The sequence below is a fragment of the Geotrypetes seraphini genome, chromosome 2 (assembly GCF_902459505.1).
Source record: "Geotrypetes seraphini chromosome 2, aGeoSer1.1, whole genome shotgun sequence".
NCBI lineage: Eukaryota > Metazoa > Chordata > Amphibia > Gymnophiona > Dermophiidae > Geotrypetes > Geotrypetes seraphini.
Window position 1 is genome coordinate 505,719,883 of NC_047085.1, and position 27,770 is coordinate 505,747,652.

General features: G+C 42.8%; 1 protein-coding gene across 2 annotated transcripts in view; it reads right to left on the reverse strand.

Annotated features, from left to right (window-relative positions):
- Positions 1-5,581: 5,581 nt before the first annotated feature.
- The window catches only part of LOC117354563 (oocyte zinc finger protein XlCOF6-like), a 42,818-nt gene continuing 20,629 nt past the window's right edge, over positions 5,582-27,770 (reverse strand). The window contains exons 2-3 of one of the 2 annotated variants that reach the window (XM_033932310.1): positions 20,676-20,795; positions 5,582-9,339 (exon numbers count right to left, since the gene is read on the reverse strand). In XM_033932310.1, coding sequence (XP_033788201.1) covers positions 7,238-9,339; positions 20,676-20,795 — 2,222 coding nt within the window. In that variant the 3' untranslated portion in view covers positions 5,582-7,237. Of the gene's footprint in view, positions 9,343-20,675; positions 20,796-27,770 lie in introns of both variants that reach the window. The other variant, XM_033932309.1, reaches the window with a different exon arrangement.

The following is a 27,770-nucleotide window of genomic DNA, read 5'->3' on the forward strand; positions in this document are numbered from 1 at the left end:
ACTCGGCCAATTATTCAGTTAAATTAACCACTTTATTTATTGATTTTAATAGCTTATAGCCTCGCCTAAACCTAAGCTGGTTCCAAAAATACATACAAAAGTAAAAACACAACAAAATTAAATCACTAGACAATATAACTACTACTCATCCTGCATCTACTTCATCCCTTTTGTCATTGCCACCAACTTTCAAAGTTTATACCATGCCAGTTTGCCTATGCATTAATAGGAAAATAAAATAGGATATTCAGAGGCATTGAAGGGACCAGACAGAAAGACCAGGCCATACCAAGGTCACTAAATTCTCTTCCACCAATAACCAGTCAGCAATATGTGAAAGTGTTTTATTTCTGTCATTGCTGGGAGACAGGGATAGACAAAAACTAGATTCTCTGTCCCAAACATTAAACTAGGGGTGTCCAACCTGCGGCCCAAGGGCCACATGCGGCCCTGTGAAGTATTTTGTGCGGCCCCAGTCAAGGGCGATGCAGTGTTTTCTTCTGCTGCCCACGGGTGTTTACTATCTTGCCGGCTCCTTCCTCTGTCTTGCTGCATTTGTGCGGCCCCAGAAACATTTTTTCGGCCAATGCGGCCCAGGGAAGCCAAAAGGTTGGACACCCCTGCACTAAACGTTACAATGAATTTTATAACATGTTACAGATCTGTGGATTTCCATATGTACACTCAGGAAAATACATACGAGTTGTAGTAATAATATACAGTATTTAATTATCTCACCTACTGCCTTAGAATCAAACTGTCTACTACTACTGAGTGGTATCCTCTGGCATCACCTATTCTGGGAGAGAGTAAATGTTCCTGGTAGCTCCTAACATGGGCTGTCTCTATACAACAGTAAATCACTTGATCCAGCAAAACTATGTTTCTGTTCAACCCCCCCCCCCCCCTTTCATAGGTTAGCAATGGCCTTCAGTGAGAAACACTGCTGGCTTCTGTACAGTTCATAACAGTAGAAAACATAGTTTTATAATTTCTTTCAATCTTCTCCCTTCATCCCTCTCTAAACATAAGAAGCCCGCCCCCCCCTAGCCTGCTGGCACTGCCCTCCTCCTCAAGCCCACACATAGACTTCTGCTGCTGCTGGGCTTATCTTACCACTTTAGAGGTCTAGTGGCATGTTGAGGCAGGATAAATCGCCAGTTGCTCCTGCCCAGCCTGTGTCTCCAGTCAAAATGGCTGCTGTGACTTTTAGCAGCAGTCTCACAAGATTGCCACTGGAGATCATGGCAGCTATTTTGGGATTTGAGGCAGCATGGGCAGGACCCAGTCAACAGTACCAAAGCTATAAAAGAGTGCAGGAGGTACCAGTTGATTCATAGCCAGTGTCTTATTCCATGATGTGAATCTTTTGATGACTTTTTAAGAGATGAAAGCTGGGTGAAACATAGAAACATGACGGCAGATAAAGGCCAAATGGCCCATCCAGTCTGCCCACCTGCAACATCCATTATCTCCTCCTTTCCCTAACAGCCTATGTGCTTGTCCCACGCTTTCTTGAATTCAGACACAGTCTGTGTTTCCACCACCTCTACTGGGAGACTATTTCATATATCTATCACCCTTTCTGTAAAAAAGTAATTTCGATTACTCCTGAGCTTTTCACCGCTTATCTTCATCCTATGCCCTCTCATCCAGGGTTTTCCTTCATTTGAAAGAGACTCACATCCTGTACCAGATCTTTCTTCTTGGTTCGCTAGATCCCACCTCATGTTATCTACACCCTCCGAGGTGTCTACCCTATTACAGAGTTTGATATCATCTGCAAAAAGACAAACTTTACCAGATACTCCTGTAATATCGCTCACAAAGCTGTTAAAAAGAACCGGTCCAAGGACAGATCCTTGCGGCACTCCCCTTTTCCACAGAGCAAGCTCCAATTACCACTAACCTTTGCCTCCATCCACTTAACCAGTTTTAATCCAGTCTGTCACTTTAGGGCCCATACCAAGGATACTCAGTTTATTTAAGAACAGCCTTACTGGGTCAGCCCAATTGTCCATCAAGCCCAGTGGCCTGTTCTCACGGTGGCCAATCCAGGTCACTAGTACCTGGCCAAACCTCAAGGAGTAGCAATATTCCCTGCTACCGATCCAGGGCAAGCAGTGGCTTCCCCCGTGTCTTTCTCAATAACAGACTATGGACTTTTCCTCCAGGAACTTGACCAAACCTTTCTTAAAACCACAACCTTTGGCAATGCGTTCCAGAACTTAACTATTTATCAACCATCTATGCGGCACTGCATCAAAGGTTTTGCTAAAATCCAAGTACACTACATCTATCGCCCCTCCCATATCCACCCGTTTAATCACCCAGTCAAAGAAATTAATCAGATTTGTCCAACAAGATCTGCCTCTTGTAAAAAAAAAACATGCTGCCTCGGGTTCTGCAATCCATTCGATTCCAGAAATCTCACTATTCTCTGCTTAACAAGCATTTCCATTAGTTTACTCACTACCGAGGTCAGTCTAACTGGCCTGTAATTCCCCACCTCCTTTTTACTTCTGCTCTTGTACAGAGGGACCACATCCAGCCTTCTCCATTCCTTAGGAACCACTCCAAACTACGATGAGACAATGGAGCCACCCTTGCATATATCTCACCAGGCCCCATTGTTTTGTCTATTTTTAATTTAGCTAGCTCCTCACAAACACAATCTTCTGAGAATCTATCCTGGTCTGCCACACATCCATTCCTATTTGTTTTCTGCAGTTCAACACCCGGCTTTTCATCCGTGAACATAGAACACAAATAAATTGTTAAGCAGTTCAGCCTTATCCTTATCAGTTTCTGCATATTTGTCCTCTTCACCCTTGAGCCTCACAATGCCATTTCAATACTTCCTCCTATCGCTTACATAATTAAAAAATGACTTGTCCCCCAATTTTACCGTATTGGCAATCTTTTCTCCCATTTGCATCTTTGCTTTTCTGACAGACTTTCCCACTTCTTGTAGCTTTTCCACATATTTTTGCCTGTCTTCCTCTTCCTGCAACGTCTTGTAAAATATGAAGGCTAACATAGTAACATTGCAAATGATGGCAAATAAAGACCTCTGCCCAACATTCACATTTATTTTGGAGGCAATGTTAAACCAACAGTCTAGTAATTATTAATTTTACTTGTTAAGTTCCACTATATTTTTCCTCTCTCCCCTGTGATAGGCAAGATCTGTATTCTTGCCTATCTCAGGGGAGAGGGGAAAAAAATATTTGAACGTGGTAAAAATGTATATTCTTGCTCCTGCAAAAAGGGTGAACAGAATGCTTGGAATGATTAAGAAGGAGATCACGAACAGATCGGAGAAGATTATCATACCTCTATACTGGGTCATGGTACGCCCTCACCAGGAATACTGCGTCCAGCACTGGTCACCATACATGAAGAAGGACACGGTACTACTTGAAAGGGTCCAGAGAAGAGTGACTAAAATGGTTAAGGGGCTGGAGGAGTTGCCATACAGTGAGAGATTGGAGAAACTGGGCCTCCCTTGAAAAGAGGAGACTGAGAGGGGACATGATCGAAACATTCAAGATAATGAAGGGAATAGGCTTAGTAGATAGAGACAGGTTGTTCACCCTCTCCAAGGTAGAGAGAACAAGAGGACACTCTCTAAAAGTTAAAAGGGGATAGATTCCGTACAAACGTAAGGAAGTTCTTCACCCAGAGAGTGGTAGAAAACTGGAACGCTCTTCTGGAGGTTGTTATAGGGGAAAGCACCCTTCAGGGATTCAAGACAAGGTTGGATAAGTTCCTGCTGAATCAGAATGTACGCAGGTAAGGCTAGTCTCAGTTAGGGCACTGGTCTTTGACCTAAGGGCCGCCGCGGGAGCGGACTGTTGGGCATGATGGACCACTGGTCTGACCCAGCAGCGGCCATGCTTATGTTCTTATGATCCATATTGCCATTTTCATTTACCTTTTCAGCTACTACATTTGAGAACCAAAGCGGCTTTCTTTTCCTTTTTACGTAATTTTCTAACATAAAAGGTTTGTTGCCTTTAAAATAGCTCCTTTCAGTTTTGCCCACTGTTGTTCTACTTCGTTCAGCTCTTCCCATCCAACTACCTCCTCCTTGAGGTATTTCCCCATCATAACAAAGTTAGTTCTTTTGAAGTCTAGAACCTTCAAACTTGAATGCTCCCTCTTTCTGCGTCTTAATATTAAACCACAGAATTCGGTGACCACTAGATGCCAAATGATCGCCCACTATGACATCAGAAACACATTCCCTGTTTGTAAGCACAAGGTCTAGAATAGTTCTATCCTGCGTGGATTCTGTTGCTAAGTGCTGGAACAATTCTTCCTGTAGCGAATGCAATACCTCCTTTGCTTCTGGACCTCACAGCTGGGTGGTCTCCCAGTAGAGTTGGTGGAGACAAAGACTGTGTCTGAATTCAAGAAAGCACGGGACAGGCACGTGTGATCTCCTAGGGAGGAGAGAGTGGATGCTGCAGATGGGCAGACTAGATGGGTCATTTGGCCTTTAATGCTCTATGACCTCATAATGCAAGTGTAGAGCCTTAGACAATAGGGAGAGAAAGAGTTAACGGTTATCGTGGATGGGCAGGCTGGATGGGCCATTTAGCATTTATCTACCATCATGTTTCTATAGCCATAATGCTCTATGACCTCTCAATGCAAGTGTTAAGAGCCTTAGCTTATAATCATAAAGTTCTATGACCTCATAATGCAGGTGTAAAGAGCCTTAGCCAATAGGGAGAGGAGGTGGATGTTGCAGATGGGCAGACTGGATGGGCCATTTGGCCTTTATCTGCCGTTGTGTTTCTATATTAAAATCACCTATCAGCAGTACTTCCCCTTTCATAGCTATCTTGTGAATATCTTCAATTAAATCTTTGTCCATTTCTTCCGACCTTGAAGGAGGCCTGTATATCACACCAATGTAAATACATTTTCCATGCCATCTTTCCAGATTAACCTAGCGTACTTCCTCTTTACCCTATGTCCTGCAATTCTGTCATTTTAATATTATTCTCCTCCACTCTTTTTGCCTACCCTGTACCTCCTGAATAGATTATAGCCAAGTATAACTATATCCCAGTCATGGTACTCCATGAGCCACGTCTCCATGACTGCCACTAAATCAAAATCAGCTTCTACAATTAGAGCCTCTAGATTTGGAAATTTTGTTACCCATGCCATGGGCATTGGTATACAAAGCTTTCCAGCCATCACCCTTTTGTCTCATTATAATAATTATATTTGATGTTTTGCATTCCTGATAGTTATTAATGGCCTTGGAGCATTTTTCACCAATCCCCAGCAAAATTAAGAACATACAAATAGCACTGGGCCAGTCTAGCCCAGTAGCCCGTCCTCACGGTGGCCAATCCAGGTCACTACTACCTGGCCAAAACCCAAAGAGTAGCAACATTCCAGCATCTCAAAGAATAGCAAGATTCCAGAACCTCAATGAGAGCAACATTCCAGAGCTGAGATTGTGATGTCATAATGCCTCATCAGTGATGCTACAATGGCTTAATTGTCCTATACTTGGCACACGTAAGAGCATAAGAACAACCATACTGGCTCATACCAATGATCCATCAAGCCCAGTAGCCCATTCTCATGGTGGCCAATACAGGTCATTAGTACCTAGCAAAAACCCAAAGAGTAGCAACATTCTATGCTGCTGGATCAGTATAAACCCTCTTCGGTATATTAACCAGTCTGTTACTAAAAACATCTCTGCTCAGTAGATCTTGGAAAATCATCACACGGTCTAGGAAACTGAAGCGCTCACGTTGATACCATTTGCGCAGCCAAGCATTCAGCTCCAGAATGTGACCTTCCCTCATTTGTCCTTTACCCACGGCAGTAAGGATAGACGAGAACACCGCCTATCCAAGGGCCATGAAGTCACTTTTGGAACATTCAGCGAGACGTCTAGCCATATCATTTGTGCTAACGTGGATGAGCGGCATAGGCTAATGGTCCTTAAGCTAGATGAGTTTCGGCAAATGTTCTGCTACACCTCAAATCTATGCACCACTGAGACAGCATGCCGCTTTTGACATCATGTCCGGTCAGCATATGGGTGGCCTCTGTACCTCTTGGAAGAGAATCACCAACCATCACTACTTTTTGCTTATTGGCTACTGATCCATCAGCTTTGAGCTTCATTAACTCCTGTTTGTGAGATATTTTTTTATCCTCTACCTCCAGGGCTGCAAACCGGTTCTTCAGTTCAACAGAAGATAGAGTAGTGAGGATTCATTTTGGAGAGTCTGGTGATCTGTGTCCAGCTTCCTGCTTTCAGCACAAAAACTCCATCCCCCTTTGCTGGAGATACCCGATGAATCAAGAGGTATATCTGAGATGGATTTCTGATAATCACAGATACCTCTTAGTCTTGCCACCTTGTCTCTTAGTTCTTGTATTTCTTTCATGAGGGATTCAATATGCATACATCTTCCACATGAGACCAGTCCCTAACCTTGGATCAAGCATTCAGTCTGGACAGAGGCAGAAGCTGTAATGGGATCAGCAGCAGCTCTGAAGGCGTGATGTTTCTTAGCCATACTGCAACTAGAAGGGCATTTGAACCTGTGGATAGAAAGAACAAGACCTACCAAAGACCCAACCCTGTTTCCTTTATCAGATATGCGAGACTGAAGAAACTTATATTACACTCAATACATTTAAGCTTGTACATGTAAATGGTTTGACTGCTGTGCGAGTCTATCAGTGAAATTTTACAGTTGAAAGCTGAGTGAAACTTTTAATACACTCAGTACACATATACAGGGTTACGCAAGTAATATATTACTGAGTTTCATCTTATGTTTTATTGTTATAACTTAATATACTGTCTGTCCTGAGGAGATAAAGCAGTGAATAATAGACAATAAATCTAAATTTGAGAGGAAAGAATGCCAATTGTCAAATGAAAGGAAATAAATTGAAGGAAAGGGTAAGAAAAGTAATAGTAGCAGTAATATATTACTAGCAATATTTCACTAGTAATATATTACTTTTAAAAGAATGAGAAACCACTGTTCAGCAAGTTACGTTCCAAAAGTAATATATAACAGCCAATAATTTCATTTGGAAACAGATATATTAGTTACTAGTCTAGGTAGGTTACTATGAAAAATAATGCATAACTTATAAAGTAATATTTTACCAGTAATATATTACTGCACAACTCTGCAGGTATATCATTTATCTCCTCTATGGATCATTTAGTGTATTTTTAAACCTGAAACCCAAGTGAAGCTTTTATTACACTTAGCACATGTATATGGCTTGGTTTGTACCCTGTGTGCATCACTTGGTGTCTTTTTAAACCCGAAAAGTAAGTGAAGCTTTTATTACACCCAGTACATGTATATGGTTTGTACCCTGTGTGGATCATTTGGTGTCTTTTTAGACCCGAAAGCTGAGTGAAGCTTTTATTACACACAGTACATGTATATGGTTTGTACCCTGTGTGGATCATTTGGTGTCTTTTTAGCCATGAAAGCTGAGCGAAGCTTTTATTACATTCAATACATGTAAATGATTTGACTGTTGTGTGGGTCTGTTCGTGACTTTTTAGATTTGAAAGCCGAGTGAAGCTTTTATTACACTCGGTACATGTAAATGGTTTGACTGCTGTGTGGGTCTGCTCGTGACTTTTTAGATTTGAAAGCCGAATAAAGCTTTTATTACACTCAGTACATGTATACGGTCTGTACCCTGTGTGGATCATTTGGTGTCTTTTTAGCCATGAAAGCTGAGCAAAACTTTTATTACACTCAGTACATGTAAATGATTTGACTACTGTGTGGATCTGTTGGTGAAATTTTAGAGCTGAAACCCGAGTGTAGCTTTTATTACACTCAGTACATGTATATGGTTTGATCCCTTTGTGGATCATTTGGTGACTTTTTAGATGTGAAAGCCGAGTGAAGCTTTTATTGCACTCAGTACATGTAAATGGTTTATACCCTGAGTGGATCTGTTTGTGATTTTTTAGATCTGAAAGCCTAGTGAAGCTTTTATTACACTCAGTGCATATATATGGTTTATCTTCCGTGTGGATCCTCTGGTGAGATTTTAAATTTGAAAGCCGAGTAAAGCTTTTATTACACTCAGCGCATGTAAATGGTTTGTCTGCTGTGTGGATCAGTTTGTGAATTTTTAGACATGAAAGCCGAGTAAAGCTTTTATTACACTCAGTACATGTATATGGTTTGTCTCCTGTGTGGACCACCTGGTGAATTTTTAGATGCGAAAGCCTAGTGAAGCTTTTATTACACTCAGTGCATGTATATGGTTTATCTCCTGTGTGGATCTTATGGTGATATCTTAGATTTGAAAGCCGAGTGAAGCTTTTATTACACTCATTACATGTAAATGGTTTCACTGTTGTGTGGGTCTCTTCGTGATATTTTTTATGGTGAAATTTTAGATTTGAAAGCCGAGTGAAGCTTTGATTGCACTCAGTACAAGTATATGGTTTGTCTCCTGTGTGGATCCTGCAGTGAATTTTTAGATGTGAAAGCCGAGTGAAGCTTTTATTACACTCAGTACATGTATATGGTTTTTCTCCCGTGTGGCTCCTCAAGTGAAATTTTAAATGTGAAAGTTGAGTAAAGCTTATATTACACTCAATACATGTATATGGTCTATCTCCTGTGTGGCTCCTCCTGTGAATTTCTAGATGTGAAAGCCGAGTGAAGCTTTTATTACACTCAGCACATGTAAATGGTTTGGATCCTGTGTGGATCATTTTGTGTCTTCTAAGAGATGAAAGCTGAGTGAAGCTATTATTACATTTAGTACATGTAAATGGTTTGACTGCTGTGTGGGTCTGTTTCTGAATTTGTAGATTTGAAAGCTGAATTAAGCTTTCATTACATTCAGTAGATGTAGATGGTTTCTCATTGTTATGATTCTCTTTGTGCATTTGGAGTTCTGAAAACAAGGAGAAGCTCTTATTACATTTAGGATAAATACAGTTGCTCCTCTCAAAAGCCATTCTTGTGAATTCTTGCTGATGTTTTCTCCCTTTTGTTTCCTGGAATTTAGAAGTCACTTTATCGCTATTATTAATTTGGAAGGGTCTCTGGTTCTCAGCGATGTTATTGAGCTCCCTGTCATTTCTCTCACACTTAGTGACTCCATCTGTTGTGTCTCCTGCAGGGTCTCTCTGTTCCTCCGATTCCTGCTTACAGTTCTTTGTATTAATCCTCTCAGGGCCCTGGGAAATATTCTCACAGACATTTTCTGACTGTGTTTGGATTTTTAGCATTCTCACAGGATCTTCTCCTTGATTCTTTATTCTCTTCCATTCTTGTGAGATCTGATGACCTGCTGGATATAAACAGAAGATATTACTCATGAGTTAGAAAAGAGCAGTGGTTTCTAAGATGTAACTTATGTATAATAAAGAAAGCTTAGGTTCTTTCTTGTAGATGTGTCTAGTGGTCCTGAAAGCTAAGGTTTTGCATCTGAACCCAAAGTTGCTTGCAGATTACTGTCAATCATCTTTTCAACTCAAAGTAACATTGTAAATTATGGCAGATAAAGACCCGAATGGTCCATCCAGTCTGCCCAACCTGATTCAATTTAAATTTTTTTATTTTTTCTTCTTAGCTATTTCTAGGCAAGAATCCAAAGCTTTACCCTGTACTGTGCTTGGGTTCCAACTGCCGAAATCTCTGTTAAGACTTACTCCAGCCCATCTACACCTTCCCAGCCATTGAAGCCCTCCCCAGCCCATCCTCCACCAAACGGCCATATACAGACACAGACCGTGCAAGTCTGCCCAGTACTGGCCTTAGTTCAATATTTAATCTTATTTTCTGATTCTAGATCTTCTGTGTTCATCCCACGCTTCTTTGAACTCAGTCACAGTTTTACTCTCCACCACCTCTCTCGGGAGCGCATTCCAGGCATCCACCACCCTCTCCGTAAAGTAGAATTTCCTAACATTGCCTCTGAATCTACTACCCCTCAACCTCAAATTATGTCCTCTGGTTTTACCATTTTCCTTTCTCTGAAAAAGATTTTGTTCTACGTTAATACCCTTCAAGTATTTGAACGTCTAATGGTCCTTTTTCTTAGATATTTCTGGGCCAGAAACCCAGAGACCTGCCCAGTAATGTGCTTAGGTTCCATCTACTGGAGTCTCCCTCAAAGCTCTCTCCAGCCCATCTTAATCATCAAAACTCTCCCCAGCCCGTCCTCAACTGAATGTCCATATACAGGCACAGACCGTGCATGCCAGCCCAATGCTGGCCTTAGTTCCTTCAATGTATACCCATTATTTTCTGATTAGAGATCTTGTGTGTTCATCCCACGCTTGTTTGTAATCTGTCACCATTTTCTTCTCCAACACCTCCCTCGGGAGCACATTTCACACATCAACCACACTCTCCGTAAAGAAGAATTTCCTAACATTACTCCAGGGAGCTGCTCCTGCCCCCTCAGTTTGTACAAAAGCAATCAAGTCGCACTGAAATGACAGATATACCCAGAAGGGAAACGGCACTACATTTCTGCTCTGTAACCAGCATATCCCTTAAGATTATAACATTTAAGTAACTGATCAAAACAGATGTAAAAACTGTGTGCAACCAGCACTAATCTTATATAGAGATCATAGCTACTCGCATGTCCTGCTATGAAGCAGAGGCTTAAACCAGACTTTAGTTTCTTGAGGGTTTTTCTTTTTTTTTATTCCCTCAGTTCTAAATCTAAATCTAAACCTTAGGTTTGTATACCGCATCATCTCTACATTCGTAAAGCTCGACACGGTTAACAAGAGTTAGGGTAGAAAGGAACTCCAGTGGAGGGAAGAGGCAAAATGAAGAGAAAATTTAGAAGACTAGAATAACCAGAGAGGGAGGAGGAGTTACATTTTTGAGAATAACCAGGTTTTCAGATGTTTACGGAAGAGTTGGAGGGAGCTCAGATTCCTAAGAGGGGAGGTAAGGTTGTTCCAGAGCTGAGTTCATCTAAGAGACAAAGAATTCTCCAAATTCAGACTAATCTGAAGACAGGTGAAGCCCACTAACAGGGCAGGGCTTCAGGACCACTAGCCACATCTACAAGAAAGAAGATTATCGAGGTAAAAGTGGATAGCGTAGCTGGTTTTAAGAAAGGTTTGGACAAATTCCTGGAGCAAAAGTCCATAGTCTGTTATTAAAACATGAGGGAAGCCTCTGCTTGCCCTGGATCGGTAGTATGGAGTGTTGCTTCTCCTTGGGTTTTGGCCAGGTACTAGTGACCTGGATTGGCCACTGTGAGAACAGGTTACTGGGCTTGATAGACCATTGGTCGGACCCAGTAAAGCTGATCTTATGTTTGCTAAGTATAGGATAATCAAGCCATTGTGACATCACTGATGAGGTTGGCTCTGGGGCACTGTGGAATGAGGCATTATGACATCACAATCTCAGCTCTGGAATGTTGCTCTCATTGGGGTTCTGGAATCTTGCTGTTCTTTGAGATGTTGCTACTCCTTGGGTTTTGGCCAGGTACTAGGGACCTAGATTGGCCACCGTGAGAACGGGCTACTGTGCTTGATGGACCATGGGTCTGACCTAGTAAGGCTATTCGTAAGTTCTTTCTTTCATTGAACTGATTTTTTGCTTTCTTTCATCAAGCCACACATTGAAAATCCTGGTGCAACATAACCTATCCATCCTCTTCTAGGCAGTACATCTGGTGGCACTCAACGCTAGGGACATAGCAAAGCAATCCCTGGGGTCTACAGCAGGCCCGCTGAGCATGCCTTCAAATCGGAGGACCCAAAAGTAGCGTCTTTCCTGGCTTCTAAGTCCACCCTATTAAACCTAGCAAAAGGTATGAGGAGTAGACCAAGTAGCTGCTCTACAGATTTTCCCCAATGAAACCGCCCGAGTCTCCACCCAACGAGGTAGCAACTCCTCTAGAGGAGTGTGCCTTTAATGTGATCAGCGGCTGCTTACTGCAGCCCACATACATGGAGGAAAGGGCCTCTTATCTCTCGAACAGAGGAGATTGAGAGGGGACATGATCAAAATATTCAAGGTACTGAAGGGGATAGACTTAGTAGATAAGGGCAGGTTGTTCACCCTCTCCAAGGTAGGGAGAACGAGATGGCACTCTCTAAAGTTGAAAGGGGATAGATTCCGTACAAACGTAAGGAAGTTCTTCTTCACCCAGAGGGTGGTAGAAAGCTGGAACGCCCTTCCAGAAGCTGTTATAGGGGAAAATACCCTCCAAGGATTCAAGACAAAATTAGACAAGTTTCTGTTGAACAAGAACGTGCGCTGGTAGGGCTAGTCTCAGTTAGGGTGCTGGTCTTTTTTTTTTTTTTTTTTATAATTTTGAATACTTTACAATATCCAACAATTCAAAAGAAAAAAGGATATCACATAAAATAATACATAATCAAATCATACATACAAAGCTCCTTTCAAGCCCACATTAATGGGGAGTATATCTTGCTATTTCTAATAAAATAAAGTTCAGGAAATATAAAGAATGGTGATTCTTGGTTCATAGTTATGAACCCTGAGTCATTCCTTAATCTAGGATACTATTATATTTAATTCTCCTCATATTTCTCAGTAAGGTGAAACAAATCTCATTTCTATTTCTTTTCTCTTGCAATTAAAAATTGTTGTAATTGTATTGGACCCCAAAAAGAATATTCAATTTCAGGTAGAAGGATGCATCCAGTGCCAACACTCTATCCTTCAATTTCGAAAATTCTTTCCTCCTCAACTGTGTGGTTCTGGATCCATCCGGAAAAATCCTGACCAAATCCCCACAAAATTTTGTTAACCTATTTTTGAAATAAAGTCTCATTATCAACATTTTGTCCATCTCGCTCATGCATGTTATTACCAGGGTGGACAGAGTCTGAATCACATCCTGTGGGTCTTCTAGAAATTTAGTCAAATTTACCTCTGGTGTGGTCAGATGGTCCTCCCCCTGGGCAGATTCAAGTTTTTTGAAAGGAATATAATAATAATTATTTATTGGAAAATTCTCTGCGTTGGCCAATCCCAGTACTTCTTTAAAGAACTTCCTTAATAAAATCTCAGGTGACAATAAGTGAGTTACTGGAAAATTGACCAAGCGTAGATTTTTCACTCTATTCATATTCTCCATAGATTCAATTTTAGAATGTATTACTGTTGAATCTTTAACAGCTGATACAGAGACAGCTTGCAAATTATTACATTGATTTTCCACCACATTTAGTCGTTTATCCAAACAACCTAAGTTAGCATCCACATTTTCTAATTTAGAAGAAACTGACTGGGAAAAATCTCCCACTTGCTTCATCGTTGTCCTGAGAAACCCTTCAACCCTGGATATACCTAACCATAAGTCTTTTAAGGTAATATCCTGTGTTTCTTTCGTTCGTGTGCATTCATCCACTCCACCAGAAAATGTTAAAGGTTTAGGTATTTCAGCGTATACTAATTTACTTAAATGGGTGGATGAAATCACTTGAGCATCAGATATAGTGGGGGTTATATTCCCACTATCACTGGGTACCAGATGAAGGGGAGGAGTACGATTGAGAGGACTCATTGAGGCTCCTGACAAAGAGGAATCTACATCTGGTGGTACCACTGGTGGATTATCCAAAAGTACTAATAAATGTCTGTCCATTGGACCCGATACCACTGGTGTAGAGCTTTTAGGTTTTATCTTTCTTTTTCCCATATTCTTAAAGTCATATAAAAATGTATAGAAAGATTTTATATATTACCAGACCAGCTTCCAGCTCCCGGGCTCCTCGTGGCTCCAAGGGGCTCCCAAGGGGTCTTTCGGCCACGCCCTGCGGCGGCGGCTTGATTTTAAAGCTGTAGAGACGGACCCGGTGACATCAAGGGGTCCGTCTCTGTAAGTGCCTGCACGCTGAAGGAAAATAGCAGCAAACCGCTGCTGCAAGTGGCCAGGAACCAAGCAAGAATCCCCTCAGGCAGTATCCACACAAGCAAGGCTCCCGAATTTAGCCACGGTGGCGGCTTGATTTTAAAGCTGTAGAGACGGACCCGGTGACATCAAGGGGTCCGTCTCTGTAAGTGCCTGCACGCTGAAGGAAAATAGCAGCAAACCGCTGCTGCAGGTGGCCAGGAACCAAGCAAGAATCCCCTCAGGCAGTATCCACACAAGCAAGGCTCCCCAGGGTGCTGGTCTTAGACCAGAGGGCCGCCGCGTGAGCGGACTGCTGGCATGATGGACCACTGGTCTGACTCAGCAGTGGCAATTCTTATGTTCTCACTTTCTTGGCATGACTGGTCAGATCAGAAAGTTGATCAGATACATGAAACTCATTGGTAACTTTGAGGTACCAGAGGAGCATTCGTTCGACATCCAGCAAGTGCAACGCTTTTTCCTTTTTCACAGGCCTCGTAGGATGAAAAGCGGGCAAATGGACTTCCTGATTGAAGTGGAAGACTGAGACTACTTTCAGTAAGAAGGACAAAACCGTGCGTAAGGACAGCCCTGCTTCTGTAAACTTAAGGAACGGTTTTCTGCAGGAGGTTCATTTGGTGACCAGTGCCACCAGCGAATTCACCATAGGCTGAACAAACAGTGGCTGGAAATCCAAAGCCATTGGGCAAAGTTTGGCCATAGTCTTAACCACTTGCAGGGACACCTCTGGAGATTTAGTAGTCACTAAAGCAAAAAAATGAAGACAGAAAGTGAGGTAAAAAGGAAAACTCCGCAGCAAAAGTGAGCCTCACTCATCAGGGTTTGATTAAAGAATAGGGTGGTAGCAAAACGTGCTAACTTTATATGTTGATATATTACTTTAAATTCAACTATTAACAAAATAATTACATTACATTACATTAGTGATTTCTATTCCGCCATTAACTTGCGGTTCAAGGCGGATTACATCCAAACTAAAACAAGAATTACATTTCAACTTTGAAGTAATAGAATAAACGATGAGATAAAATTTTAAGGGAGAATTATGGGTTTTAGATAATGTTTGGTAACTAGAAAAATTAGAGAGTACTAAGGGTTTATAGAGTGTTGGATGTTGGGTTGGGATTGGTTGTGCTGGATAGGTTTAACGTGTTTTTTTGAAGAGTATGGTTTTAATTTCTTTCTTGAAGGTTTTGTAATCTGTGGATGAAGATAACAGAGTGGTGAGTTGTTTGTCCAACTTAGCTGCTTTGGAGGCTATTAGGTTGTCATAAAGTTTTTTTCGTTTGACATTTTTGGATGGTGGGTAATAGAATAGTGAATGGGTTCTTCTGTATCTGATTGAGGAGGATTGATTTAGTCTGTTATTCCAGTAAGTTGGGCTTTCTCCGTCGATAGCCTTGTAAAGTAAGCAGTAGAATTTGAAGTTCACTCTCGCTTCTATTGGAAGCCAATGCGAGTCATGTTATGCCTCTGTGATAGGGTCATATTTTTTTAATGAATAGATAAGTCTCAGGGCTGTATTCTGCACCGTCTGCAATTGCTTCATCATGGTCACGGGACATGGTAGGTATAGTATTGCAGTAGTCCAGCATCCCAAGGATTAGAGATTGTACCAATAGTAGGAATTGCTTCTTTTTGAAGAATGATCGGATTTTTCTCAGATTTCTCATGGTCATGAATGATGTCTTTATTATTTTGTTAATTTGGGGTTGCATGTTACAGCTTCTGTCAATCGTGATTCCAAGCAATTTTAAAGTAGGTTGTATTGGGTATGAAAATGAATTTATTACAAAATTAGTTAACGTTGGAGTTTTGTCATTTTCAAGTAGAATTAAATTTGTTTTGTCAGGGTTAAGTTTTAATTTGTGCTCTGTCATCCATATAGCCACTGACGGAAGCTATGTATATATTAAATAGAGTATGTGATAGGTGATAATAAAGGATCAACAGCGTATAAATCTTTTTACTTATCCTTTATTGCAGTATCATTTGCTAGCCCCATCGTCTGCATGCCCCGACGGAACCCGTTTCACCTAAACAGGCTTTCTCAAGGGTTCAAACAAGAAGCACTTATTTCGGCATCCTCTTTGCTTAGGGGCTGGAGCTACTCTGCAGAGTATATACGCTGTTGATCCTTTATTATTTTGTTAATAGTTGAATTTAAAGTAATATATCAACATGTAGAGTTAGCATGTTTTGCTACCACCCTATTCTTTAATCAAACCCTGATGAGCGAGGCTCACTTTTGCTGTGGAGTACACCTCTGGAGATTCCCAGTGGTCAATGACTAGCTTTGTGATGTGTGGATATGAGGAACAGAATACAGTCAGAGCTACTGAGCCGCTCAAAATTGAGTACTGTGACAGGGCTGGAGGAATTCCCATCTTCAGTTCTCGTAGTGAGGTAGAAATAAAGCCCGAGAGCGCAGAAACTTAGAAAGGCTGGCACACCATGGGGTCTTCCCCCTGGTCCAGGGCCATTACCGCTTCGAGACTGCTACTCTCATGAAGCGAACCACACTCTACCAGAGAAACTGCATCCTGGATCAATAGCGGCATGGAATCAGACTTTCCATCCGCATGGTCTATGTCAGACTGAATCTCCAGGTCCAGCTCTGTGTCCTCGTCTGGCCAGGGCACATGCTGAGGGAAGATCCCCTGCGCTGAATGCAGACACTGAGGACCTTCGGCAGTTCAAGTAGGCATTCCACATAAGCTCACAAAATCTGGGGTGAAGTCTCGAGGACCCCAGGAGGGACCGCCAGTCCTCGTGGGCTCTGCAGTCACCGCACATTTGTGCTTAGCCAGTTCACCTTTGGATGGCTCTTCCCTTGGGAACGGGCCTCTTGCTGACCCCCCCAGCCCTGGAGGACTCGGAGGAGGAGGAGGACGGGCCCAAGGCCTCCGCCCCCCCCCCAATTGCAGGTGGGACATGGACGCTCCTCAGCAGGCCATCCAACACAAACCTGGCATGATTTAGGGGTAGGAAGGCCTGAGGGATCCATCCCTGTCGATTTTAAGTAAAATCAAGGAGTTTTGAGTAGGGGCGGAGAGTCCCAGGTGCCTTCTTCATGGGGGGACACAGGAGCCTCTCTTCCTCTCCATCCCCACCCTGATGTACATCTTTTTTTTTTAATGTAAATATTTTTTATTTCAATTTGTTCAAAATACAACACACTGAAAACTAATTACAACCTGGACCAGAACATCAGATAAGAAAGTCTACCGTGTGGTTTCTTCACAGAGACAAAATGAATCCAACAGAAACAAATACAATGTCCATCCCCCCTCCCCATTCCCACCCACCTTAATCCATCCCCCTTTCCCCACTTAATCCCCCACCCACCTTAATCCATCCCTCCCCCCCCCATCCACCCCCCCCCAATCCCTCCCCCCCAAGCACTCCAGTGTCAAAAATTCAAAAGAGCACTTCGGGCCCCATGGGACAAATTATCCCAAACAGGAGCCCAAATAGCTTGAAATTTTCTCCAACGACCAGGGCCACAATGTTTAACATCCAAATATTCATATTTCAACAAAGTAAAAAGCTCATTTTTCCACAGAGTAACAGTGGGCACCTCTGCCTGCCGCCATAGTAAAAGAATGCATTTCCTAGCCAGCAAAGAGCCTCTTTGCAGTAACAAGGAAACGTACGTCTTTAAAAAGTTCATTGGTGCAAGCAGCATCTTCCACTTGCTGCTCATGCCAGCCTCAGCTCCCTTCTGATGTCACGGGACCAGGATGTGGGTGTGGAGGAAGGAGGTGCCTAGTGGTTAGAGCTACAGCCTCAGCACCCTAAGGTTGTGGGTTCAAATCCCGCGCTGCTCCTTGTGACCCTGGGCAAGTCACTCAATCCTCCACTGCCCCAGGTACGCTAGATAAATTGTGAGCCCACCGGGACAGATAGGGAAAATTCTTGAGTACCTGATTGTAAACCGCTTAGATAACCTGACAGGTGGTATATAAATATCTAAATAAATATATTTTGGAAGAGGTGTGTGCACATCAGCTGGACAACATCCAGAGACCCTGATGCTTCCCAGGCTTCTACTCACAGACATAAGAACATAACATAAGAAGCGCCATCTCCGGATCAGACCTTCGGTCCATCAAGTCCGGTGATCCGCACACGCGGAGGCCTTGCCAGGTGTACACCTGGTGTAATTTTAGTCACCCATATCCCTCTATGCCTCTCTTAAGGAGATGTGCATCTAGTTTGCTTTTGAATCCTAGGACGGTCGATTCCGCAATAACTTCCTCTGGGAGAGCATTCCAGGTGTCAACCACTCTCTGTGTGAAGCAGAATTTCCTGATATTTGTCCTGAACTTGTCCCCCCTTAGCTTCATTCCGTGTCCTCTTGTCCATGTCAAATTGGACAATGTAAATAATTTTTTCTGCTCTATTTTGTCGATTCCTTTCAGTATTTTGAAGGTCTCGAATCTCGATCATATCCCCTCACAGTCTCCTTTTCTCAAGGGAGAACAATCCCAGTCTCTTTATGTTTAAATGATTTTTATTATTCCAGCAGTAAGAAGCAAATACAAACAGTAGTACCATTCAGGAAATAACATTTTCAACAATATAATCAGTTCCCCTCCCATCCCCCCATCCCCTCCCCTCCCCAAGAATCCATGGCCAGTCCAACAGCTGAGAGTGGGAATAAAATCTTAAAGATTCAAAAGTCTACTACGAGCAAGCGGTGTGAGGTCCTGCCAGAAGTGCTCCCATACCTGACAAAATTTGCGACCCGGGCCAAGAGTCAAGTCTCCCACCATGCGTCTCTCCAGTGTTGCGTGCACTATCATTAGGGATCTCCATTGTGCATATGACAGGGGATCACGGGAGAGCCAGTTGGTGAGGATGGCTTTTTTCCCATCAAGAGGGCTCTGGAGATAAATGCTGACATTCCCCTGGGTTTGGGCGAGGCTATATTATAAAATCCAAATAACGCCCTTGGTTGCGGAAGCCATCGCCGTCCCCAAAGCGATGTGGTATATAGGCCAAGATGCAATCCCAGTCTCTTAAGTCGATCCTTGTTTTCCAGTTTCTCCATCCCTTTTACTAGTTTCGTTGCTCGTCTCTGCACCCTCTCCAGCAGTTTTATATCCTTCTTTAGGTTGGGAGACCAATGTTGGACACAGTATTCCAAGTGGGCTCTGACCATTGCTCTATAAAGTGGCATTATAACTTTCTCCGATCTACTTGTGATTCCCTTCTTTATCATGCCCAACATTCTATTAGCTTTCTTTGTGCTGATGGTTTCAAGGTCCTATCAATCATTACACCCAGGTCCTTTTCTTGTTCGCTCTTACCCAGAGCTGCACCTGACATTCTATACTCGTGTTCCTTATTCTTACTGCCTAAATGCATTACTTTGCATTTCTCCACATTGAACTTCATCTGCCATTTCTCCATCCATTTCTCTAACTGACACAAGTCGCTCTGGAGTTCCTCCCTATCCTCCTGCGATCTGATTGCCCGGCATAGCTTTGTGTCGTCTGCAAACTTGATGATCTCACTGGATGATCCTTCTTCCAGGTCATTGATATAAATAATAAATAGGATCGGCCCAAGTACAGAGCCCTGGGGTACACCACTAGTCACTTTCTCCCAGTCGGAGAACTTCCCATTTAAGCCCACTCTCTGCTTTCTGTTCTCCAGCCATTTGCCTATCCATCTTAGTATATCTCCCTCTATTCCATGGCTTTGTAGTTTCCTGAGAAGTCTTTTGTGTGAAACTTTGTCAAACGCTTTCTGGAAGTCTAAGTATATTATGTCCACCGGTTCTCCACTATCAATTTGTTCGTTCACGGTCTCAAAAAATTGAAGTAAATTCGTTAAACATGATTTCCCTTTCCTGAAGCCATGTTGACTGGCTTTCATCAGGTCGTGTGTATCCAAGTGCTGGACTATGCTATCCTTGATCAGTGCTTCAACCATCTTTCCAGGGACAGATGTACGGCTCACAGGTCTGTAGTTGCCCGGTTCTCCTCTCGACCCTTTTTTGAAAATTAGCATGACGTTCGCTATCTTCCAGTCGTCCGGTATCTGTCAAGTTCTAATTGTCAGGTTGGCAAGATTTTGCAATAACTCTCCAATTTCAACCTTCAATTATTTTAAGATTCTCGGGTGAATTACATCCGGTCCAGGGGATTTGTCATTTTTAAGTTTGTCAATCTGGTAGTATATCTGGTCCAAGTCCACTTCTACTGTGGTGAGGCTGTCTTCTATTACTCCTTTAAACACTTCCACTGCTTCTGGTATTGTTGCGGTGTCCTCCTTTGTAAAGACGGATGCAAAGAAGGATTTAGTCTATCTGCAATTTGTTTGTCTTCCTTGATGTACCCTTTTCTTCCTTGGTCGTCCAGGGGTCCCACTGCCTTTTTTGCGGGGGTTTTCCCTTTTACGTATCTAAAGAAGGGCTTGAAGTTTTTGGCCTCTTGCGCTATTTTCTCCTCATAGCCCAGTACACAGCAAAGCTCACAACAGCCACAGCCCAGGATCTGGCACTACAAAACACGCCTTCCTTCTAACTCCCTCATCTGACACGTGAAGTTACAGATAAACAGAAAGGAACTTGGATCTGTCCTTCCCTCCACCTCTCCAGAGCCAACATTGTGTGGCCCAAAGGTTAAGCCTTTACCTATGGACCAAGTGACTGATCCTTATCTCTAAAGAGGCAGCACCTCAAGCACTAACCCTAGAGAAGGTGTCTAGAAAATGCATTTTTATCCCAGTCCTCTTGTTACTGCACTCACCTGAGCAGTTGCTTTTCCCAGTTTCTCTTTCCTCTGATCCTGGCTCTTCCTTGATGCACAGCTCTTCCTCTCGTTCCATGTGGGATATAATCTTAGGGGTGAAGGTCGGAGAACCTGCTCCTGGGGTAAGAAAATTGCATTAGTTTTCTCAAAAGTTTTGCATCCGATAACCTCAAATTCAAGAGTTAGACAAACTTTCCAGCACAGAAAATGTCCCCAACTTCATTCATCAAAAATCTTCAAAACTCAGTTAGAAAGGGACCATTTTGGAGCTCTGCACATTTCACATAAGTAACATAAACCCTCTTTACTCATCTTTATAATCTAGTTCCCATCTAAATAGTGCAATATATTATCAGCCCCATTTCAATATATGAGAACTTTTTCATCCCTTACACAACATGCAGGTCTCCTCGTTCACACCCAGAACATCTGGAATAAGGTGAAACAAATACACAGAGCTTGTTGACTGATGTGAGCTCAGAGAAAGAGCAGGAAACCAAAACCCGGAGAAGCAAAGGGGCTAAAATTGCACTAAATCATTTATAATTGCAATTAGAAAAGCCATCAGGACCAGGTGATTTACCTAATGGCAAAGCTTTACTAGCGTCCAAAATTTCATCCAGCTCTATAGGACGAGAAAGCTCTTCCAGTGCTGAAGATGGTAAGGAAGGCAAAGAAACTGTATCCAAAAATTGTTCAATTTCTGCTAAGGAAGAAGAATGATCTGGAGTGTATAACTGAGTATTGTAGTTAGCAAAGACATCACTAATAGAATCCTGAGAAACACAAAGGGATCCATCCAGACCATAGACAGGAGGAATGACATTACGTACTGCTTTCTGCTTCAATTTATGTACTAATAGGCTACTGGCCTTGTTCCCAAATTCAAAATGCATTTGATGTGCCCATTCCAAGTCTGAGGCCAAGGCCTCCAAATGCAACTTAAGCAAATCAAGACGCAAGCTGTGAAGCTGCTGATATAGGATGGAGGAAGTCTCCCCACTTTTAAGTCGTGCTTCCAATATATGAATTTGGGAAAGCAAGGAACTCTCCTGTGCAAATGTGATTGAAAGGTTATTAAGCGCCCCCGCATAACAACTTTATGAGCCTCCCAAAGAATAGATGGCTCAACATCTATCGTATCATTAAGAATAAGGTAATCCTTGAGTTCTAACTCAATCTGCTCAAAATTTTTGAAATCCAACAATAAAACATCATTAAGACACCAACTGAAGGCCTTACGACTGAGTTGGGGAATGTAAAACTCCAAAGTCAAAGGAGCATGATCCAACCAGGAGCGAGTCAAAATTTCTGCATCAGCCAATAAACTAAGGATGCAAGTATCTCCAAACCGGCAGTCAATTTGAGTGATTTCTATTCTGCCATTACCTTGCGGTTCAAGGCGGATTACACAAGAGTTGTCAGGAGGTTACAAGAGTTGTAACATTACATAAGAATTGTCGTAAGCATTACATAAGAGGTATGTAATGCTTATTTTTTCCAAGGCAGCTCTTGCAGAAGCATCATAGGACACCTTAGGAGCAGAACTATCACAAGTGGCGACTGGAGAAAAGCAACATGACCCTCATTAGGAAAAGAAACATTCACCAAAGTAAAAAATTGTGTGCCTATCTATCTCGAATGATTTTTTTTTATAATGTTTAAACGTTTTTTTATTGATGACAAGTACAGATCCACAAGAACAGCTTGACAAAACAACCAGTGTCAATCAAAATAGTTTTACAAACCAAGCCCCTCCCCTATTCCATGTCTGCGCAACCCAGCAGAATGGAGTAACAACAACCAGAGAGCACAACAATGCAACCTGAAAACCCCCCGACTGCCACCCTCAGGTCCCACCTTCCTCCCCAGGACCCCCCCATCCTCCCCTCCCCCCCAGATGGCAAGCAAAGAGACTGGGATCTCCAGTTAACCCACAAATCCTATTATAACTCATTGAGCAGATAACTGCGCCCCCTAGCATGTAACTGCTCCAAATAAGGCCCCCAAAACTTTTAAATAAAGTTTCCGCCTTTTCCATGTCCCATGAGCATCCTTAGCCTCCCAGCTGGCCAACTGATAGATTGTATTGCGCCAAAGATCTCGAATAATTTTATGAAGTTGCCATGGCAAAATCCCTTGTCAAAGCGATTAGTACCCCCTTTGTCTTATTGGTGTAATGACTAGAAGCAAAATATAATTGAGGAAATGCATGATGTTTACAATAATATTAATGTTTTGCCAACAGTGCATTTCTTGTATAAAGGCTACTTGAGTCTGAGAACACAATATATCCCTAAATAAAAGATGGCACTTGAGGGGGGAATTCAAACCCTTCACGTTTAAGGAAAAACACCTAAGGACAGTCATAGATATACAAAAAATAAAGAGAAGAAAATCAAACCCACAGCCTGAACCGCCCTCCCTCCAACCCACATCACATAGCCCAGCCACAGTATAAATGGTATCCCAAAGAAAAGAAAAAAACCCAAACATGTAATGCCAAATATCCAATATAATAAAAGGATAGTGGCGCATGCGCTTTTAAAAAAGCATGATTACTGCGGCACTGGTGTGTGATCCGTGGCCGTGTTCCATTTTAGAACCCGGCCAATGATCACTCTGGCCACTCCCCTTCTCCCGCCCTCACCAACCCGAAGGAAGCTCAGCAGACCTCCCGCCCTCACCTCACCAACCCGAAGCAAGCTGGACCATACCTCCCGCCCTCGCTCACCGCTGCTGCTGAGCCTCCTCTTAAAGGCAGCCTGCAATCGTGGCCGGCTTTGGCGGGCCTCGCGGGCCGCTTGCTGGCCTCAGTGGCACGTTCCCTCTGACGCACGGGATCGCGTCGGGGGGAGCGTGCTTCCGGGTTGGGGAGCGGCCTGCGAAGTTCGCTGGGGCCGGCCACCACGATCGCGGCCTGCTTTGAAGAGGAGCAGGCCAGGTAAGCAGGGGGATTAATTCAGGGGGCCAGAGGGAGAGGGAAAGGGGCCCTGGAGAGATAGGGAGAGGGAAAGGGGGCTGCTTTGGGGGGGGAGGTGTACTGGGGACAGACAGTTTTACTCTGGGGGGAAGACAGAAAGGGCCATGGAGAGACAGGGAGAAGGAAAGGGGGCTGCTTTGGAGGAGGGGTTTGCTGGGGGGAGACAGAAGAGGCCATGGAGAGATAGGGAGAGGGAAAAGGGGCTGCTTTGGGGGGGAGGTGTGCTGGGGACAGACAGTTTTGCTCTGGGGGCAGACAGAAGGGGCCATGGAGAGACAGGGAGAGGGAAAGGGGGCTGCTTTGGGGGAGGGGTGTGCTGGGGGGAGACAGAAGGGGCCATGGAGAGAAAGGGAGAGGGAAAGGGGGCTGCTTTGGGTGGGAGGTGTGTGCTGGGGGCAGACAGCTTTGCTCGGGGGGGGGGAGACAGAAGGACACAGACAACAGCCAAGGAGAGAGAGAGATAAAGAAACACAGACAGACAGACAGACATTCTATTCTAGCACCCGTTAATGTAACGAGCTTAAAGCCTAGTAAAATAATAAAAGACCTCCCAAGAGAAGCCTGACCCACACCAACCCAATCCCGTTCCCCAACAAAGTTCTACTGATTGGTCCCAACACCAAAAGATGTCAGACCAGCAACAGCAGAAGTGAAAAGAAGGGAGCGCACTAAGGCCGACCCAGAGCACTATACATAACCAATTAGCAAAGCCTCACTAGACAAAACAAGCAAACAGCAGAAGTACAGCAAGCAACAAGCAGTAATGTCCAATAAACCAACTGGAATATAGCTCAAATTGGTGGCACGCCTCTGCCGTCGGTGATACAGTATGAGTGGGAAAATGGCAGCTCCCGGAGCTGGGGTTACGTTGTATGCGGAGGAGGCTTTCCAGACCTTCTACTACGAGGTGAAGCAAAAGGGCAAAGAGATTCTGTTCTGACACCAAAACAACAAACTGAAAGACTAGTGCGGCATGCCGCGTCTTATTTCAACTTGAATCCTTCTAAAGTACTCTGGCTAGATCCTGAAGCAACAGATGAAGAGATCAAGAAGAGGTTTAGACAGTTATCCATATTGGTTCATCCTAATAAAAATCAAGATGATCGAGACCGAGCACAGAAAGCTTTTGAAGCTGTGGAGAAAGTGGTTGGACTCTGAGCAGAAGAAGCGGATTTTGGATGCGATTCAGGCTGGGAGGGAATATGTAGAGCCCACTACAAGAGAAAAGGAAGCGGCTAAAAAAAAAAGAAGGAACGTCAACTGAAATGCCCGAAGATGATCCAGAAGTGTTCAAACAAGCTGTGTATAAGCAAACGACGAAGCTATTTGCAGAGCTGGAGATCAAAAGAAAAGAAAGAGAAGCAAAAGACATACATGAAAGGAAGAGGCAGAGGGAGGAAGACCATCAAGAGAAACTAGAAACTTCTACTTATATGCTTATCCAAAAATTAATGGGTGTAGATATAAGACCTTCTTAGATAGGACCCTAGCATTTCAAGCTGGTAGGCAACAATCTTGGTTAGGTAAATGTATTCAGCAAGCTACATTATCCTATTGCTGTTTTTGGAAATGAATTAAGACCACTTTGTTCGATAAGTTTATTACTTAGTGAGTTTTATTATTGAAATTCTATTTTACAAATATTTGTAGTTTTTACTGTATTATTGTATTTCGCTGATTGTCCAGCTCTTTTTAGTGTAAACCGCCTAGAACTTTTGGTTATGGCGGAATAAAAGAATAAAGTTATTATTATTATTATTGAGGCACAAGAAAAATCAAAACGAGAGGCAGTGTGGCAAAAGAATTTTGAGGAGAGTCGAGATGGGCGTGTGGACAGCTGGAGAAATTTCCAAGCACACACAAAAGGAAAGAAAGAGAAGAAAAACAGAACATTCCTGAATCCCCCCCCAAAGTGAAAATGGAGCAGCGAGAACGAGAGCACTTGCAGTTCTTTTTCGTAGAAACGTACTGATAACATTTCCCTGCTTTCTCACACATTCTCAGTATATAGCCATGTTGCTTTTCAGTGAGGTGGGTTTTTTGGTTTTTTTTATTAATTTTGGTGTACTTTAAGATGGGGGCCTCAGTTTTGTCCTGAAAAGGCAAAGCAGCAGGCCTTAGAGATTGGCATCGATGCTCAGGTGTAGATACTCTCCAAGACTTAAAATCTGAAATTGTGAAAGACAAACGGCCTCTTTTACAAAGCCGCGCTAACGGCTGCGCTAATGGCCCTGAAGCCCATAGAGATTTAAAGGGCTTCGGAGCTGTTGCTGCGCGGCTTTGTAAAAGAGGCCGAAAGTTTCTTGGAATAGAAAAATAGAACTGGAGAATTTTAACCGCAGATTGAATATCCATTGGTTAAATTTTCCTAAATCACCACTAATGTCTTCTCTGGCTTTATTTAAAAAAAATATCTGAATGAAGTTTTGAAATTTTCCTTCGAAGCTTTTCCGCCATTAAATAAAATTTACTATGTGCTACTTAAAAAAGCAATAGCTGTAAATCCAGATATGGGACAAATTAACATAAATGGTCAGGAAAATTTAAATATCACAGACTTGTTTGAAACAAGTATATCAGAAACAACTGAAAGAGCTACTTTATCCTATATCTACCATGTCCTACAAAAATGATCAAAAAACTACAGACCATTCAGAACACAGCTCTCAGACTAATCTATTCCCTCGGAAAATATGACCACATAACTAACGCCTACCTAGACTCACATTGGCTACCGATTAGAGCCAGAATCCAATTCAAACTATACTGTCTAATCTTCAAAGTACTCAACGGTACAGCACCTGCCTATCTAATCGATCGCCTACACCGCAACCTTCCACCCAGAATAAGAAGAACACTGACACCATTCTCATACCCACCACTCAACGGCACTCATCGTAAAAAGCTATACGATAACCTCATAGCAACGCATGCAGCAAAACTCGAACCCTCCATAACCAGATTGTTAACCTCAACATCTGACTTCAAAGCATTCCGCAAAAAACTCAAAACGCTACTTTTCAAAAAGCATATTCAAAACACCTAATCTCCTCTTCCACATACACCGACCAGGTTACCCTCTCCCTGACACCATATCCTCAACCGACCAAAAAAAAAAAAAAAACCTAATTCATCCTACCGATTCATATTACCTACCAACGCCTGGAAAAAGATTTGATATGTAATGTAATATAACTGCTTTCATCCAATGTTACCAAGTCTATACTCATTCTGTAACTATGTCTTACCCTAAATGTCACGTACCCTCCTGGAAATGTCCAGCTTCTTCTTATGTAATCCGCTTTGAACCGCAAGGTACAAGCGGAATAGAAATCACAAATGTAATGTAATGTAATGTTTCTCTTGTATTCGAGCAAGACGTTAATGCTATATTCAAATTGTATTATCGGAATTCACAAGTATTGCTCTATGGTAAAAAAAAATTTGGATGTTTCCCGACTTAACCTGCCAAGCACAAGAAAGAAGAAAACTATTTCTTGCAATGAGACTTGAGGCAGAGTATTCCTTTTGGCATATCCAGAGAAGAGCGACTAAAATGGTTGGGGCTAAAATGGGGCTGGAAGAGTTGCCGTACAGTGAGAGATTAGAGAAACTGGGCCTCTTCTCCCTTGAAACGAGGAGACTGAGAGGGGACATGATCGAAACATTCAAGATAATGAAGGAAAAAGACTTAGTAGATAAAGACAGGTTGTTCACCCTCTCCAAGGGCACTCTCTAAAGTTAAAAGGGGATAGATTCCGTACAAACATAAGGAAGTTCTTCTTCACCCAGAGACTGGTAGAAAACTGGAACGCTCTTCCGAAGGCTGTTAAAGGGGAAAACACCCTCCAGGGATTCAAAACAAAGTTAGACAAGTTCCTACTGAACCAGAACGTACGCAGGTAGGGCTGGTCTCAGTTAGGGCACTGGTCTTTGACCTAAGGGCCGCTGCGGGAGTGGATTGCTGGGCACGATGGAACACTGGTCTGAACCAGCAGCGGCAATTCTTAAGTTCTTATGATTAAATACTTGGAAGTGAAATACATCTTCTATGCACCAGAACAACTGAGAACATTCTTGGATGTGAAGAAGTTGGTGACGTGAATGTT